The 13,408-nt window shown below is 41.3% G+C and overlaps 1 protein-coding gene across 3 annotated transcripts; it reads left to right on the top strand.

The window, feature by feature from the left end:
* The first annotated feature begins 2,203 nt into the window (after nt 1–2,203).
* tfap2c (transcription factor AP-2 gamma (activating enhancer binding protein 2 gamma)) lies at nt 2,204–13,051 on the top strand. Of its 3 annotated transcripts, none has more exons than XM_080495267.1 (8): nt 2,204–2,258; nt 5,290–5,751; nt 6,046–6,097; nt 7,289–7,360; nt 8,007–8,229; nt 9,226–9,344; nt 10,924–11,065; nt 11,469–13,051. In XM_080495267.1, exons 1-8 carry the CDS (start codon nt 2,229–2,231, stop codon nt 11,761–11,763), a joined length of 1,395 nt encoding a protein of 464 aa, XP_080351393.1. In that variant the 5' UTR covers nt 2,204–2,228; the 3' UTR covers nt 11,764–13,051. The 3 variants fall into 3 exon arrangements, with proteins under 3 accessions (XP_080351393.1, XP_080351392.1, XP_080351394.1); XM_080495266.1 differs by lacking the exon at nt 2,204–2,258 and adding an exon at nt 4,531–4,869; XM_080495268.1 differs by lacking the exons at nt 2,204–2,258; nt 7,289–7,360 and adding an exon at nt 4,531–4,869.
* Nucleotides 13,052–13,408: the final 357 nt, after the last annotated feature.

Genomic DNA, 13,408 nt, shown 5'->3' on the forward strand with positions numbered 1-13,408 from the left:
ATTTGTAGATTGAAAATTCTTGTATATTAAATAGTCTAAAGTTTTATTGTTTCCATATATGTGAATAATTGTTGCCATATTTAATCAGATATAATGTTTGGTCCACCGAAAGTGGGCATATTCCAGGATGACAATGCCAGGATTCATCGGGCTCAAATTGTGAATGAGTGGTTCAGGGAGCATGAGACATCATTTGCACACATGGATTGGCCACCACAGAGTCCAGGCCTTGATCCCATTGAGAACCTTTGGAATGTGCTGGAGAAGGCTGTGCACAGCCGTCAGACTCTCCCATCATCAATGCCAGATCTTGGTGGAAACGTAATGCAACACTGGATGTAAATAAATCTCGTGACATTGTAGAAGATTATTGAAACAATGCCACAGCGAATGCGCGCCGTAATCAAAGCTAAAGGCAGCCCAATGAAATATTAGAGTGTGTGACCTTTTTTGGCCAGGCAGTGTATGATAAAAGCAAAAGACAATATTTTCCATTCATATTGTAAAATATTGAAATTATTCCAAGAATACACGAATGCATTTGAATTTGATCTCATGATATATGAGTCATTATATGGGTTATTATTCCCTTTTCAGAGTAAATAAACCTACAGTGCATCTTGATCAGACTGTCGCAGCTCTGCAGTGATGCGTAAGTAAAGCCACTCGGTGGCAGCAGAGGCCTCCTTATAGCACAGCCCTGCCTGACGGATTCCAATTTTCTCTGCGCATAAGAAGAACCAAACAAAAGACAAGTCTGTCTGCTTCCCATTAACTGTTCGTTACTCCATAAATAAGTCAATTATCGTGACTGAATATCAAAATAATCACAGTATTGTTTTGTCTTCATCTCGGTTCGGCATGTGGTAGTGGTTTGCTTCCCTGTGCACTTATCATTGTATGAGAAGGATTACAAAGAATTATCAGGCCTACAGCAACTGGCAGGAACCACAAAAAGTTTCTTTGGAATTAATCCATTTCTAATTATTAAAACAGTTTTGGCTTTTTTTTTTAAATTTGTGAAGATCTTTATTTCATTTTGAAGGTTTTTTTTCGAAGTCATGCAGGCTCATTTTCGGGAGCACTAAGAAGTTGAGGTGAAGGGATATTTGTAAAAGAAAAAAATGTGTGTATGTGTGTGTATGTATATATATATATATATACGCACACACACATATACACACAGACACACACACACACACACACACACACACACACACACACACACACATATATATATATATATATATATATATATATATATATATATATATATATATATATATATATATATATATATATATATATATATATTGCACGGATGGCCCAAGATACATTAAAAAAAAAGGTGCCTGTCAACTATTTACATATGAAATCAATTTTCTTTTTAAAAAGCCTAATTTTTCAATTACGCATCTTTTTAAGAATTAATGTACAGCAAAAAGAAAGGGGTATATTTTTAAAATCAAGAGTTAGATGCTTCGGAAACAATCTTGAAAAGGGATGTGAGCGTTTTTTCTTTCTGTTTGAAACTTTGTTTAGTTAGTTTTTGGTGTAAAGACGTGAGATTATTCTCGGAGCAAAAATATGTAGGATACATTCTCAACCGCATACCGAAGACACTTTGATCTGTACCTCAGTTAAGACAAAGTTTTGGAGAGATCAGATAACAGGAGGGGTTTTCTTGTCTTAAAAAAAGGGAAAAAAAAGCTTTAGTGGCTTTTGAAAGCAAATTCTTTTGGTCAGCCTAAGGCGAGCAGGGCTTTCAGGGTGGAATTACCTCATCTTGAATTTTTCACCCCGTTTTATTATTAATACATTTTAAAATGTTGTTCATCCATTCTTAACATTTTCCTCTACTACATTAGCTACTTTTCTTCTGAACGATTTTGGATAATTATTAGATTAGATGTAAAATTATATGGATTAAATCCTGCATGTCACTTATAGAACACACGTCTACCATTATTAAAAAAAAAAAAAAAAATTAAATAATAACAAGTATTTCAATGCATACCAGGTTGTGTCATGGAACGAATAAATGCATGATTTTTAAGGAGTTATTTGGCATGTGACATCTTTGAGGCATTGTTTTGAACTGCTCCGCTCAGGTGTAGAGCTCCACACTGCGCCTGCGCGTCAATCAGGTGAAGTCAGCGACGTAAATCTCCCGTGGTTTCACTCATTCACGGCGTCTCGGTGGGATTGGTGTGACTGGAGCCTCGCAGATGTCTTTGCTGGAGAGGTTAGACTGGAGGGTAAGTCGGATTTCCCCTCTTGTATCTGATTCGAAGCGTAAAAACCTGCGTCACGTTGGTCGCTCTCGCTACTAAATTTGCTTTATCACGTTGCAATTTAACCCAGATTTATAATCGAGCGGATCTGTGTGGATTTAAGTGTCAATCAGAGTGACTCTTAATTCTTTCAACAACAAAAAAGAAAAAGAGAAAAGATTTTTGTCCGCCGGTTTTATGAACCATTTTTGAAAATTGATTAACAGCAGCTTTGCATAAGGTTTATCTTCCCTTTATTGCCCTCCACAAATAGTAGACCATACTTTTACTTCAGTAAAAATATTAGAAGTCTGAGAAAAAAATTGTCTGCTTATTAGCAAAAAATAAGAATGTTATATATTCGTGCAAATTCATAATAAAGCGTGACTCACTTGGATTTTGCAGATGCGCTTCCTTCATATCAAATTAAATCTTAAGCTCAGATTTTGAATTGAAAACCAAATATTTCTGCCTTATACTGCCGTTTCTTGCACAGTGTTCTCGAGACATCATGTGATTTTTTTATTTTATTTTATTTTTATTTGTTACTATCACAATATCAAGCTCTCATTAAATCGACAAGCCGAATATGAGGATTGGTTATAACAATATATACCGACGCTTTAGGCGTGACTAACTTTCTCCGGGCATGTATGCGTTTGTTTCGACGTTTAATCCACGTGTGTTTCACTTCACGCTTGGCATCACAAACCAACAAGCTCCAAACCAGCACGCAAAATGAAGATAATCCTCGGCCGGCCACGTCCTGTTGTTCCCATGCGGCGGATGGTCGCAGCTTGGCTTGGACGGACGCCACAGGCTGTCATCCTAACAGACAAAGGTCTGTCCATTATAGGAGCAAATTAGAAATATATAAAAATAAATAAGCCATATAGTCATAACTCGTCAAATGATACAAAATCACATCATAGAATAAATTGTTAGTTTTACAACCAAATGCACATTTTCAAACTCATCAGCATCGAAATGAAGCAGGTGACTTTCACAACGAAAAGAAAAAAACAACAACCCAAAGACATGGTCTAGCCCCCTTTTTTCTTTTCTTTTTTTTTTTTTTAAATGTGATGAATATCAAAGCTTTGTTTTGAAGCGTTGCAAAACTCAACCAAAATGTAAATGAAGCCGAGAAAGAGCTGTTTGTTAAGATCCTTTGAGCTTTAGAGGGTGTTGTTTTTTTTAGAGAGAGAGAGAGAGAAAGAGAGAGAGAATGATGCAGCTATAAGCCCTAGGGCTTATTGTGGTTTGAAACGAGCACTTAACCACCACTGTGAAACACCAACATTAAATTGTCACGGGTCTATAAATACCTGTCAATCTATTCAGCTATTCAATTTGCATACAGCACATTGTTTTAATATCTAAAAAAAAATCTTATTCACTGAATGGAATAAAACGAGCGTGTTAGTTATAGTATTTGGCTGAGGCATACTTTAAAAAATACAGCAAACAATTTCAAATAATGGAGATGATTATTTAGGATAAATAGCAATTGGCCTTTCTAACATACATGAAAAATGTATTATTAATCTGCTTGTAAATACCTTCTACTTTGGGGAAAAGATGAGTTTAAATATTCTTTCAGAGACCAAGCAACGCCAAGCCAACATCAATCCGTCACTGCAACAACAAAAAGTCAAAGCTGTGCTGGTTTTTGACACAAAAGGCATCAAACAATAAACGACAGGCTTCCAATAACATAATTTCAAAGAAACGCCTGTATTTAATCTGAGCGATGTTGATAGAAGCCACTAAATCCCTTTTGAATGACTGCAAAACTGTTTTGACAGAGATGATCATTAATCTTAGTTTATGTATAAAATGGTAAAGAAAACCTTCTGGCCCTGTGATGAAAGCAGCCAACCAAATTAGTTCCCTCACATTAGGACAGGAAAAGTGAACAACAGTAAACCTCAGGATTATGGCTTTTTCCTTTTTTTCCCCTTTTTTTTAAACGACGGCAAAGACGCCGCACAGACGGACCGACCGCTGATTGGACGATGGCCCCGCCAATCAGCCCCGCGCCTTGAGTTACCTGTTTGGTGACGTCACCGCACAGGGTGCAGCCCAAGCGGCGCAGATAAAAGTACAGAGCTCAAGTTTTGACTCAAGAAGACTGAACGTCGCTGTTTTGTCCATAAGAGGGAGTCAAGTTTTCTTATGCTCCCACTTTCACGAGAGCAGTGCGGAGCTCACTGGCCAGAGAGAGAGAGAGAGAGAGAGAGAGGAGCGAGAGAGAGAGGGGGGAAGAGAGGAGGAATACAGCTTGACAGCCATTATTTTCGCTCCTAGCAGCTGTGAAAAGTCATTTGTGTGGCGGGAGAGTCAGTCGGTCAGTCAGTTTCGCTCCTCAGCCCCACAACTCTGCGTCTTTTTCTGCAGCTGAAGAACAACGCGAATGTTCATGATCACCAGGAAGCTCATTTTTTTTTCTTACCTGGACTAACTCGACGGTATTTTTTTTCTGTCTTTCTTTCTTTTTTCTTTTTGCTCGCTTCTCTTGTTTTCTGTATTTTTTCCCCCGACCAGCATGTTGTGGAAATTAGCAGACAACGTCAAGTATGAGGATGATTGTGAGGTGAGTTTTGTTGTTGGTTGTTTTTTTTTTTTAACAGATAGTGAGACCATTGTGTCATGGAACACAAATGTGTTGCAACATTTCGCGTTTGTAGATTTTTTTTAAACTTATTTATTTTTCGCTAAAAGAGAATATTGTTAAGAGAACATGAGGAATTAACTAAACTAAACGATGAGTTAGGAGACGTTGCAAAAAAAAAAAAAAGTTGCGAATCAGAAAAAACCCAATCCGGGAGGCTGAATTGTTGGAGCATTTTAGTCTGCAAATATTTTCCCACTGAAACACAATATATGTAATCAATATTCAAGAGCGACAATTTTGGATTGATTTAAAAAGATGGCAATGCCCCTTGATTGCTAAATGTGGACCACCTGCCGTGCTGTGGGCATCCCTCTCACTCTCCGTCATCCCCCTCCCTAGGAAAGACACGACGGCAGCAGCAATGGGAACCCCCGGCTGCCCCACCTGCCGGCGGTCAGTCAGCACCTCTACAGCCCGTCTCCCTCCCTGTCACACACGGCCAGCTCGGACTTCCAGCCCCCGTACTTCCCGCCTCCCTACCAGCCCATCTCCTACCCGCAGTCCGGCGACCCCTACTCGCACCTCGGCGACCCTTTCAACATCAACTCCATACACCAGTCCCCGTCGTCGAACCAGCAGCAGCCGTGGCCCGGCCGGCAGGGCCAGGAGGGGCTGGGGGGCCACGGCAGGAGCGGCCTGGCCAGTCAGATCCTGGGCCTGGAGGGAGGCTCGTCCGGGGTGAGGAGGGAAGGCTTCCGCCGGCCGGAGCTGCTGCCTCCACACGCGCACAGCCTGGATTCGTCGGTGATTGGTGATAATATGGGCATGCATGACATGGGCCACGGACTGGAGGATGTGCAAGTGAGTATAGGCCTGGTTGGTGCAATACTTTGTAGAAAACCTAAGAGAGAGGGGGAAAAAAAGCTTAGATTAAAGATCATGCACAAGTAATTAAAAAAAATATGGAAAGGCCTTTTTTTGTTTTCATTGCAAATCTTTTAAAAGATTCATCCTGGTGTTTTGTGCTATTCCTTTAATGTGCATGCAAAATGTCCAATTGAATATTAAAAAACGGGCAGGACATCACAAAATATACCTTTTATTTTTTTCCACCCCTTAACAATAAACTTTTCTCTTCGTTTCTCTTTTGACCAGCATGTTGATGACCACAGCATTGTTATGGCGGACCAGACCGTAATCAAAAAAGGTAGGTTTTTAAAAAAAATCCTTACAACTATAATTTAACTGTCAAAAGTAATGAAAAAAAAACTTCTTTTTTTTCTGCCTGGGTTATATGTGCTTGTGCACAACCAAAGATGCAGTAATTACTGATGAGGGCTGGAAATGTACTGGAAATTTTTTCTTCTTCCTTATTTTCTCTCCACATATTTGGAAATGTCATGCTTCTATAGTGGCATGCCAGGGCACTCAGTGTGAGAGTACAGCAAAGGAGGAGTCTTCTGTTTGCACTCGCGCTTACGATGATAATCCTCACAGCCATGAGATGCACTTACCTAAGCTTGACGTGATCCGCTGCCTATTCTCTTGGTGAAGGTGCTTGAATGGTTGCCCAGTGGGAAAGCAGCGATCCCCCTTTTTTCAAATTCTGCAGACTATAGCTGACATGACACAAAAATTGGGCAATCTCACAACAGCGATGTTGACTGTGACAGAGGAGGAAAGCTTTGGATCCTCTTTAGGCTGGTTAAGCTTGCGTTCGCAATTGCTGTTCACGTTAACAGGAAATTATGAGCTGATCTTGAAGCTGTTTGGCTCTGCAGAACCAGCTTTTGGCGGGGTGTGGCATCAGGCTTGCATGTGAAGGGCAGTTTAGTAATTTGTTGAGACTTGAACTGTTTTTAGGGAGAAACGTATTCCTGCTGTTTTGTCATCAGGAATCTATTAAACAGACTATGGGAAAGATTAGCCCCGGCAACATTGTTTCTGCTCAGATTTGTACATCGGCCCAAATGCATGAACCGGTAAAAAATAATAAATCATTTAAAATGTCTGCTTTAGTTTTGTTTGGTTTTTTTCCTCACTGACATGCCTCAATTATGTCGCATGCCAATATTTAGACCATTAGGTTGGGGTTTTGTTTGATGACAATGTTTTATTTTACAGTCAATAAATGTTGTTGGTTTTGGTACACACACAAATAATATGTGTGATCTTACGATGCATAATTACAAGCAGAAAGCGATTTGCACAGCACAATAAACCAACCAGTCGCCATTGGCTGCGGAAATCGGCGATGGCTCATTATATTGTTCCCATGCTCAAGGGCACGCTATGGGCGATCTAGGTTTTCCACTTGTAAACAATGGCATGTCATTCCCAGCCATGTGCGCCACAGGAGAATGAAAGCACTCACATGACTCTGTGATTTTTGTCTCAGTATTAGGACTACGAGGTGGCAGGAACCTTGATCGCTTACAGAGGACTTATTATCAGGGGGGCATTCTTGCGGGTGAGGATGAAGATAGTTCTGTTTTGTATTGTAGTGTGCTGTACTGTTTTGTTTTTTTTGTCTGATTGATGACTGTCAGTGCTTTTGTGGTCACTTGAAAAGTTTGATTCTGTATGCTAAATCTCTTCAACCCCCCCCCCCCCCCCCCCCCCCCCCGGTGCACCCTAAACAGTTATACTGTCCAGATTGCACAAGATTCTGAGAGACCTAATCTCACCGTGAGGATGTGTATCTGTGGCGCAGATTTAGGGGGTGTTGTATGTGTGTACCTGTTTATAGACAGTGTTTGGCATGATGGCACCGTTGCCGATAGACAATCTGGCGTAAAGTGGTTCATGAACCACGCGAAATGTTTCGAAATGCTGTGCAGTAGCGTTTCTTTCTACCATTTTTGTAGAGAACAGACTGGTTCCATCAGTCTGGCAGAGTAGAACACACACACTCTTATGATTACATTCAAAGAAAACACAGATTTTCTCATTTCAGAGAGGGGATTAGAGCTTATATACATACCAAAGAAATGTGCACATATAAACGGGCTATTGCTCAACCCTTTTCATTTCTTTCTCTCTCTCTTTTTTTTTTTTTTTTTTGTGTGTGCTTCTTTGCTGTTTGGCTAACTTACGATATTTCCGTCACTCTCCAGGTCCTGTCACTCTACCAAAAGGCAACACACTGGGCCTTCCTTTCCAGAAAGAGTCCTTGCTGGGCATGGTATCAAACCCCACGGAGGTGTTTTGTTCCGTACCGGGTCGACTGTCCCTGCTGAGCTCCACGTCCAAGTACAAGGTTACCGTGGCAGAGGTCCAGAGACGTTTGTCAGCCCCAGAGTGCCTCAACGCGTCGCTCTTGGGCGGCGTTTTACGCAGGTCAGGGCTCACATTCATTCAACGTGACAGCTGGCCAGGATTTGATTGTATTCTACATCACCCCTGTGATTGTGAAGGTTTCAAAGTAATGAGATGGCACTCTTAATTACATTTGAAAAATTTGGTTTTTTTTGTACCCCCGAAAAAAAAAAGCATGCGATGTTCTTTGGTGTGGTCTGCAATTTTTGGTTCAGCATTTCCTTTTGAGGATCGGTTCATCAACAGAGCACCAATCTAAAGACTGTGGGTGTGTTTCTGTGTGCATATTTATGTCTTGGTCAAAGTTTGCTTCGTGTGTGGGTTCATCGGTGCCAGAGCAGTTGACCTCCTGGCACATACGTTTGTGTGGCATTCTGCTGAGGGACTGTGAGGTTACGGTACATGCTTAACACTCCTGACCGGAGTGTTTTGTACTTGGGAGCTGTGTTTGCCACTTCCCTTGTGCCTGTGTTAATGCTGACATGCACCACAATACAGTCACTTTTAAGTAGGTCATATAGCAATAGGAGGGGGGGATTGTTAGTTGTGGGACAAGGGGGAGAAGGGGACGGAAGGGGGGGTGGGGGTACTCGCGCACACATGCCTCCCTAAAGATACTCCATCCCTCACCCCGCCACGGAGAGGGAGAGATTGCCTGCCAGTCATGCAGAAAACTGAATCAGCTCTGGCAAGAGGGGAGTTTAAGAGCTTCTGCAAAATACATGTATGAGTGATTTTTTTTGTTTTGTTTTCACCTTGGCCTTTTTGAGTGCAAATATCAATAGACTTCATTTGTTTTTTAGGCCAAGAGAAGCTGCTTATCAGAGAGGCTTCACATGACCTTTCACAGGAATGACCATCTCCTCCAACATATTAGTTATGCTTTATATGCACAAAGATACTATTGCACAGATTGTTTCTCAGCAGAATAGATGTCTTTAAGGAAAGCATGATTGAAGAAAGTGAAAATTGCCAATTACACAAGTGTGCATTATTATTTTTATTTGTTGTCCACAGAGCCAAGTCAAAAAATGGAGGTCGTTCTCTGAGAGAAAAACTGGATAAGATTGGGCTGAACCTGCCAGCAGGAAGAAGAAAGGCGGCTAACGTCACTCTACTTACCTCACTAGTAGAAGGTATAACATGTCACTCAGTAGCACATTGCACCTTCTCGGATATAATTGCTGTTTGCACCGACTGGAATGTCGCTCTAATAATGTGAGAATGTGTTAACGTCATCTCTTCAACATTGCGTGCGTTTTAAAAACAATACATTGTCTTCATTGCATTCTTTGAAGGTCACTCATCATGTTCCAACTCTTTGTTTATATGTCCATGTAAAAAAAAAAAAAAAAAAGTTTTGTTTTTAATTGAGCAATCTCTTTAAAAAAATCTATCATTTCTAAGTTGGTATTTGATTCTAAGGTTGGAAGTGCTGACATACCACCAATTAAAGACAAGAATAAATCCTCAAAAAAAAGTTGGCATGATATGCTTTACTGTTGTGGGTGGTTAATTATCCATTGCTGTTTGCACAATCATCAACTGAGGCATTGCACAGCCATGTGTAGCAGGGCCTTAAGCTGCACATCCTCAAATAAATTGCACCTCTAAATCTCTCCATCCTGTAAAATAGCCACAGACATTCACACGCCTAATTTTAAAGACTTTTTTCTGTTTACACAAGAGTCGTAATGATGGCATGAGACCTTCACTTTCAGACACGATCATTCAACGACCCAGACAGGGCCGCTCCATTGTAATCGCTGTATCATTTTAATCACATCTACCTGCCGCTGGCTGAGGCAGGATACACCCCCCCCATTTTTGCACCGTATATGCCTAATTTTTATAAATGGGCTTCTGACTCTGTGCAGGAAAATGACTGGAGGCTGGTGTTATTTAGAGACCTTCAAAGCTGAATTAAGCCTTGTTATCTTGTGTTCGGCTCGCCAGGAGGCCAAGATGACCTTAAAGCCTGTGCTTCTGAATAGCTGCTTGCATCCTGAAGTGATGCGCGTGTCTATCAATAAGCGGTGTTGTTGGCGCCTTGGGCAACCTCTACTAGCATTTATCCACATAAGCCCATTATGACCATGCAAGTCAAACCACCCTGAAGATGGAAAAATATTCATCTCACTAGCGCTTCTTCCCTGAAGCTAGAAGACTGAGCACAGTTGATTATTTTGTAGTTCAAACTGCTTCACTTCATCTGCCTCAGTACTTGTGTAAATCAGGCTGCTAGTTTATTGCTGTAAGCCGATAACTACCCCGCTGTGTAGCATTTGATCTTTGACCAGTCTGTCAAAGGCCATGTTGGAATTCTGCATCCATCTTCAATACCCGCTTCATCTAACTTAAGCTATTGAGGGACGGGTTCACAATGGGGCGAAAGATGAGGAACACCTGAGACAAGTTGGCAGCCCAGAGGGTATTTATTAATTTCTTAAATTGCCCACAGGTGTAAAATTGAAGGTATGTGATTATCTGCACCTATTCAATCAACCTGAAATGTCTGAGAGGGAGCGTGGAGTACTTGGAGAAAACTCATGTCCACACATGAGAAAAACATGCAAACTCCAATAGGGGAAAAAAAAAAAAAAAAGCTGGGTTCACTGAATCACCTATTTTAAAAAGGTTCAACTCTGAGTTGTTTTAAATGTAGATGTGACTGGAGTGTTATATTCTCCCATTCATGCAAACCTTTTGTTTCAGGTGAAGCAGTCCATTTAGCAAGAGACTTTGGCTATGTGTGCGAAACTGAGTTCCCAGCAAAGGCTATTGCTGAGTACTTGGGAAGGCCACATGTGGACCGCAACGACGTCAACTCCCGCAAGAACATGCTCCTTGCTGCCAAGTAGGTGCCTCTTCATTAAGGTTTTAAGGATAGTTAATTCCCTGAGAAAAAATTATTTCTGTCCATGTAATGCATCCTTTTTTATAGTTAACTGTGCGCAACTGGAGGTTGATTTGGGGTTCAGGGCCTTTTTGCTCAGGGTCCGACGGTAACTTTGTAACCCTCTTCAGCTCGCTTCTTTACCCTCTTGGCCACCCCTGTGAGCGATTCTTGAGCTTTTTCTTTCTGCACATTTAGCAGAATGAGATGTAGCAACTAGACATATCAACATCTAAAAAGAATCTTGAATATATTTAGATGACTGGAGTCTCCACAGCGGTATCATCCATGGGATTTTCTCTGGGGACACAGTGAATCAGTACATGTGGTTCCATCTTTCCTCATGTTGGTTTTCCACCTCCAGGCAAATCTGCAAGGAGTTCACCGACCTGCTCTCTCAGGACCGCTCGGCTATCGGTAACACCAGACCTGCACCCATCCTGGAACCTGGAATTCAAGGCTGCCTGACTCACTTCAGCCTCATCACTCACGGCTTTGGCTCCCCGGCCATCTGCGCTGCCATGACCTCGCTGCAGAACTACCTGAATGAGTCTCTCAAACAAGTGGACAAGATGTACCTGAGTTCTGGTAGCGACACCCAGGGATCCTCAGACAGTGGGAGCAAATCTACCGACAAAATAGACAAGCACAGGAAATGAGAGCTCAGCGGAGAATCCATATGAACTTCAGAGCAACCCGAATCCCTTGCTGCGCAGTCTGCCCGTTTGGACTTTTTTTTTTAACTAAGAAAAAAAATCCATAGTAAGTATTGTCATTTTGAGAGCTGAATTGATACGCGAGTGTGTATGTGTGCACTCTTGCACTGTAAATTTATATTTTTGAGACGTGGACTTTTAGCTGAACCGTTGTTGGCACCCACGGTGACCGCTGAGGACTGGGAGCCCACTCTGTGAAACTGCGGCACGCACCATGTCAGACTGACCACTATGCAGTTCAATTCAGTTGACTAAGTGATGATGCTGCTGCCATTGGACCTATATGGACAAGCAAGAGGAAAACAAAATACATAAAATACATGGTGTTTTTTTTTTTTTTTTCCTGAGAGGACATCATTTCAAGATGAGCGGCTGTGAATTCCTCTTGTTTTCCCCCTCCTGCTCTGTCTGCAGGCAAATCCGCTGATTTCCTGTGTGTGTGTGTGTGTGTGTGTGTGTGTGTGTGTGTGTGTGTGTGTGTGTGTGTGTGTGTGTGTGTGTGTGTGTGTGTGTGTGTGTGTGTGTGTGTGTGTGTGTGTGTGTGTGTGTGTGTGTGTGTGTGTGTGTGTGTGTGTCCAATGTTATTGTGTTTTTCCTGGGAGATGATTAAACCTTGACTAGGGCTGGAAGAAAAAGTGATTATTAGTACGTTAGTTTGTTCTCGGGTCTAAATCCAGAGATCTTAAAAGTTGCAGCGATGGAAGCCTCTTCAGTGTTTATGTGGATTATAGGCATAGCAGCGCTTCCATTATTACACTGCCTTTTTAAAAGATGGCAGTGAAACTTTTTTTTTTGTGACCAAGGTATTCATCCTCCTTAGTATTTAAAAACCCTGAGTTATTATCACCCTCTAAACAAGCTCACTCCTGCCAGAGTGCTGCGTGTATGTTGTGAGAATGTGTGCAAATGTACATACTTCTTTCTTTTCAAATGTTTCTAATTAGACATTAAATTCCAAACATAGAATATTATCCAGTGTCATGTCCTGGATGTAAATATTTTCTAATTTATGTTGTAATTTAATGGGCTTCTGTAAATAATGGTATCTCTGGTGTATGGTTTTAACTTTTTAATGATGTGTTTAAACTTTTATAAATGGGTTAGTTTTTTATCGCATAGAGGTTAGGAAAGTGGGCATGATATACTTTTTTTTTGAAAAATATGTTAAAACTGTCCTGAAGTTTGAGGGGGGAAAAAAAAAAAAGAAATAAAATGAAAGCCTCAAGCCTGATCTACTGAGTCGGTGTATAGTTGTGAAGGCCACACACACAGTCGCGCACATACTTTTTGGTGAGGCACTATTGTCCTGTAGCCTCGTTTTCAGCAATGTTTCACAGATGAGGGTCAAGTCATGTGTTGGAAGATTTGTTCCTATTAATAAATGGCGTGGGGAGAAATCCCCTGCTGAACTAATGGGAACAGTAGTCATCATTATCTGCTCTCACTTAGCTTCACAAATAAGCTGTGTGGCTGAGTGGAGGCGCAGACCTCAGAAGTGCATCATGTGATGAGCAATGATGTGCCACTGAGGGCAGACGAATTGGCTTGTTTATGTTCAGACTTGGGACAACTATTGGCACATGTGAAA

The sequence above is a fragment of the Blennius ocellaris genome (genome assembly GCF_963422515.1).
Source record: "Blennius ocellaris genome assembly, chromosome: 4".
Taxonomy (NCBI): Eukaryota; Metazoa; Chordata; class Actinopteri; order Blenniiformes; family Blenniidae; genus Blennius; species Blennius ocellaris.

What these genes read in the sequence shown, in the direction of transcription:
- tfap2c (XM_080495266.1), top strand. Translation starts at nt 4,822, where the DNA reads ATGTTGTGGAAATTAGCAGACAACGTCAAGTATGAGGATGATTGTGAG. An exon ending in CCAGACCGTAATCAAAAAAG is followed by an intron (nt 6,098 to 7,288) that starts GTAGGTTTTTAA and finishes TTTTTGTCTCAG; the next exon opens with TATTAGGACTACGAGGTGGC. An exon ending in AACATGCTCCTTGCTGCCAA is followed by an intron (nt 11,066 to 11,468) that starts GTAGGTGCCTCT and finishes TTCCACCTCCAG; the next exon opens with GCAAATCTGCAAGGAGTTCA.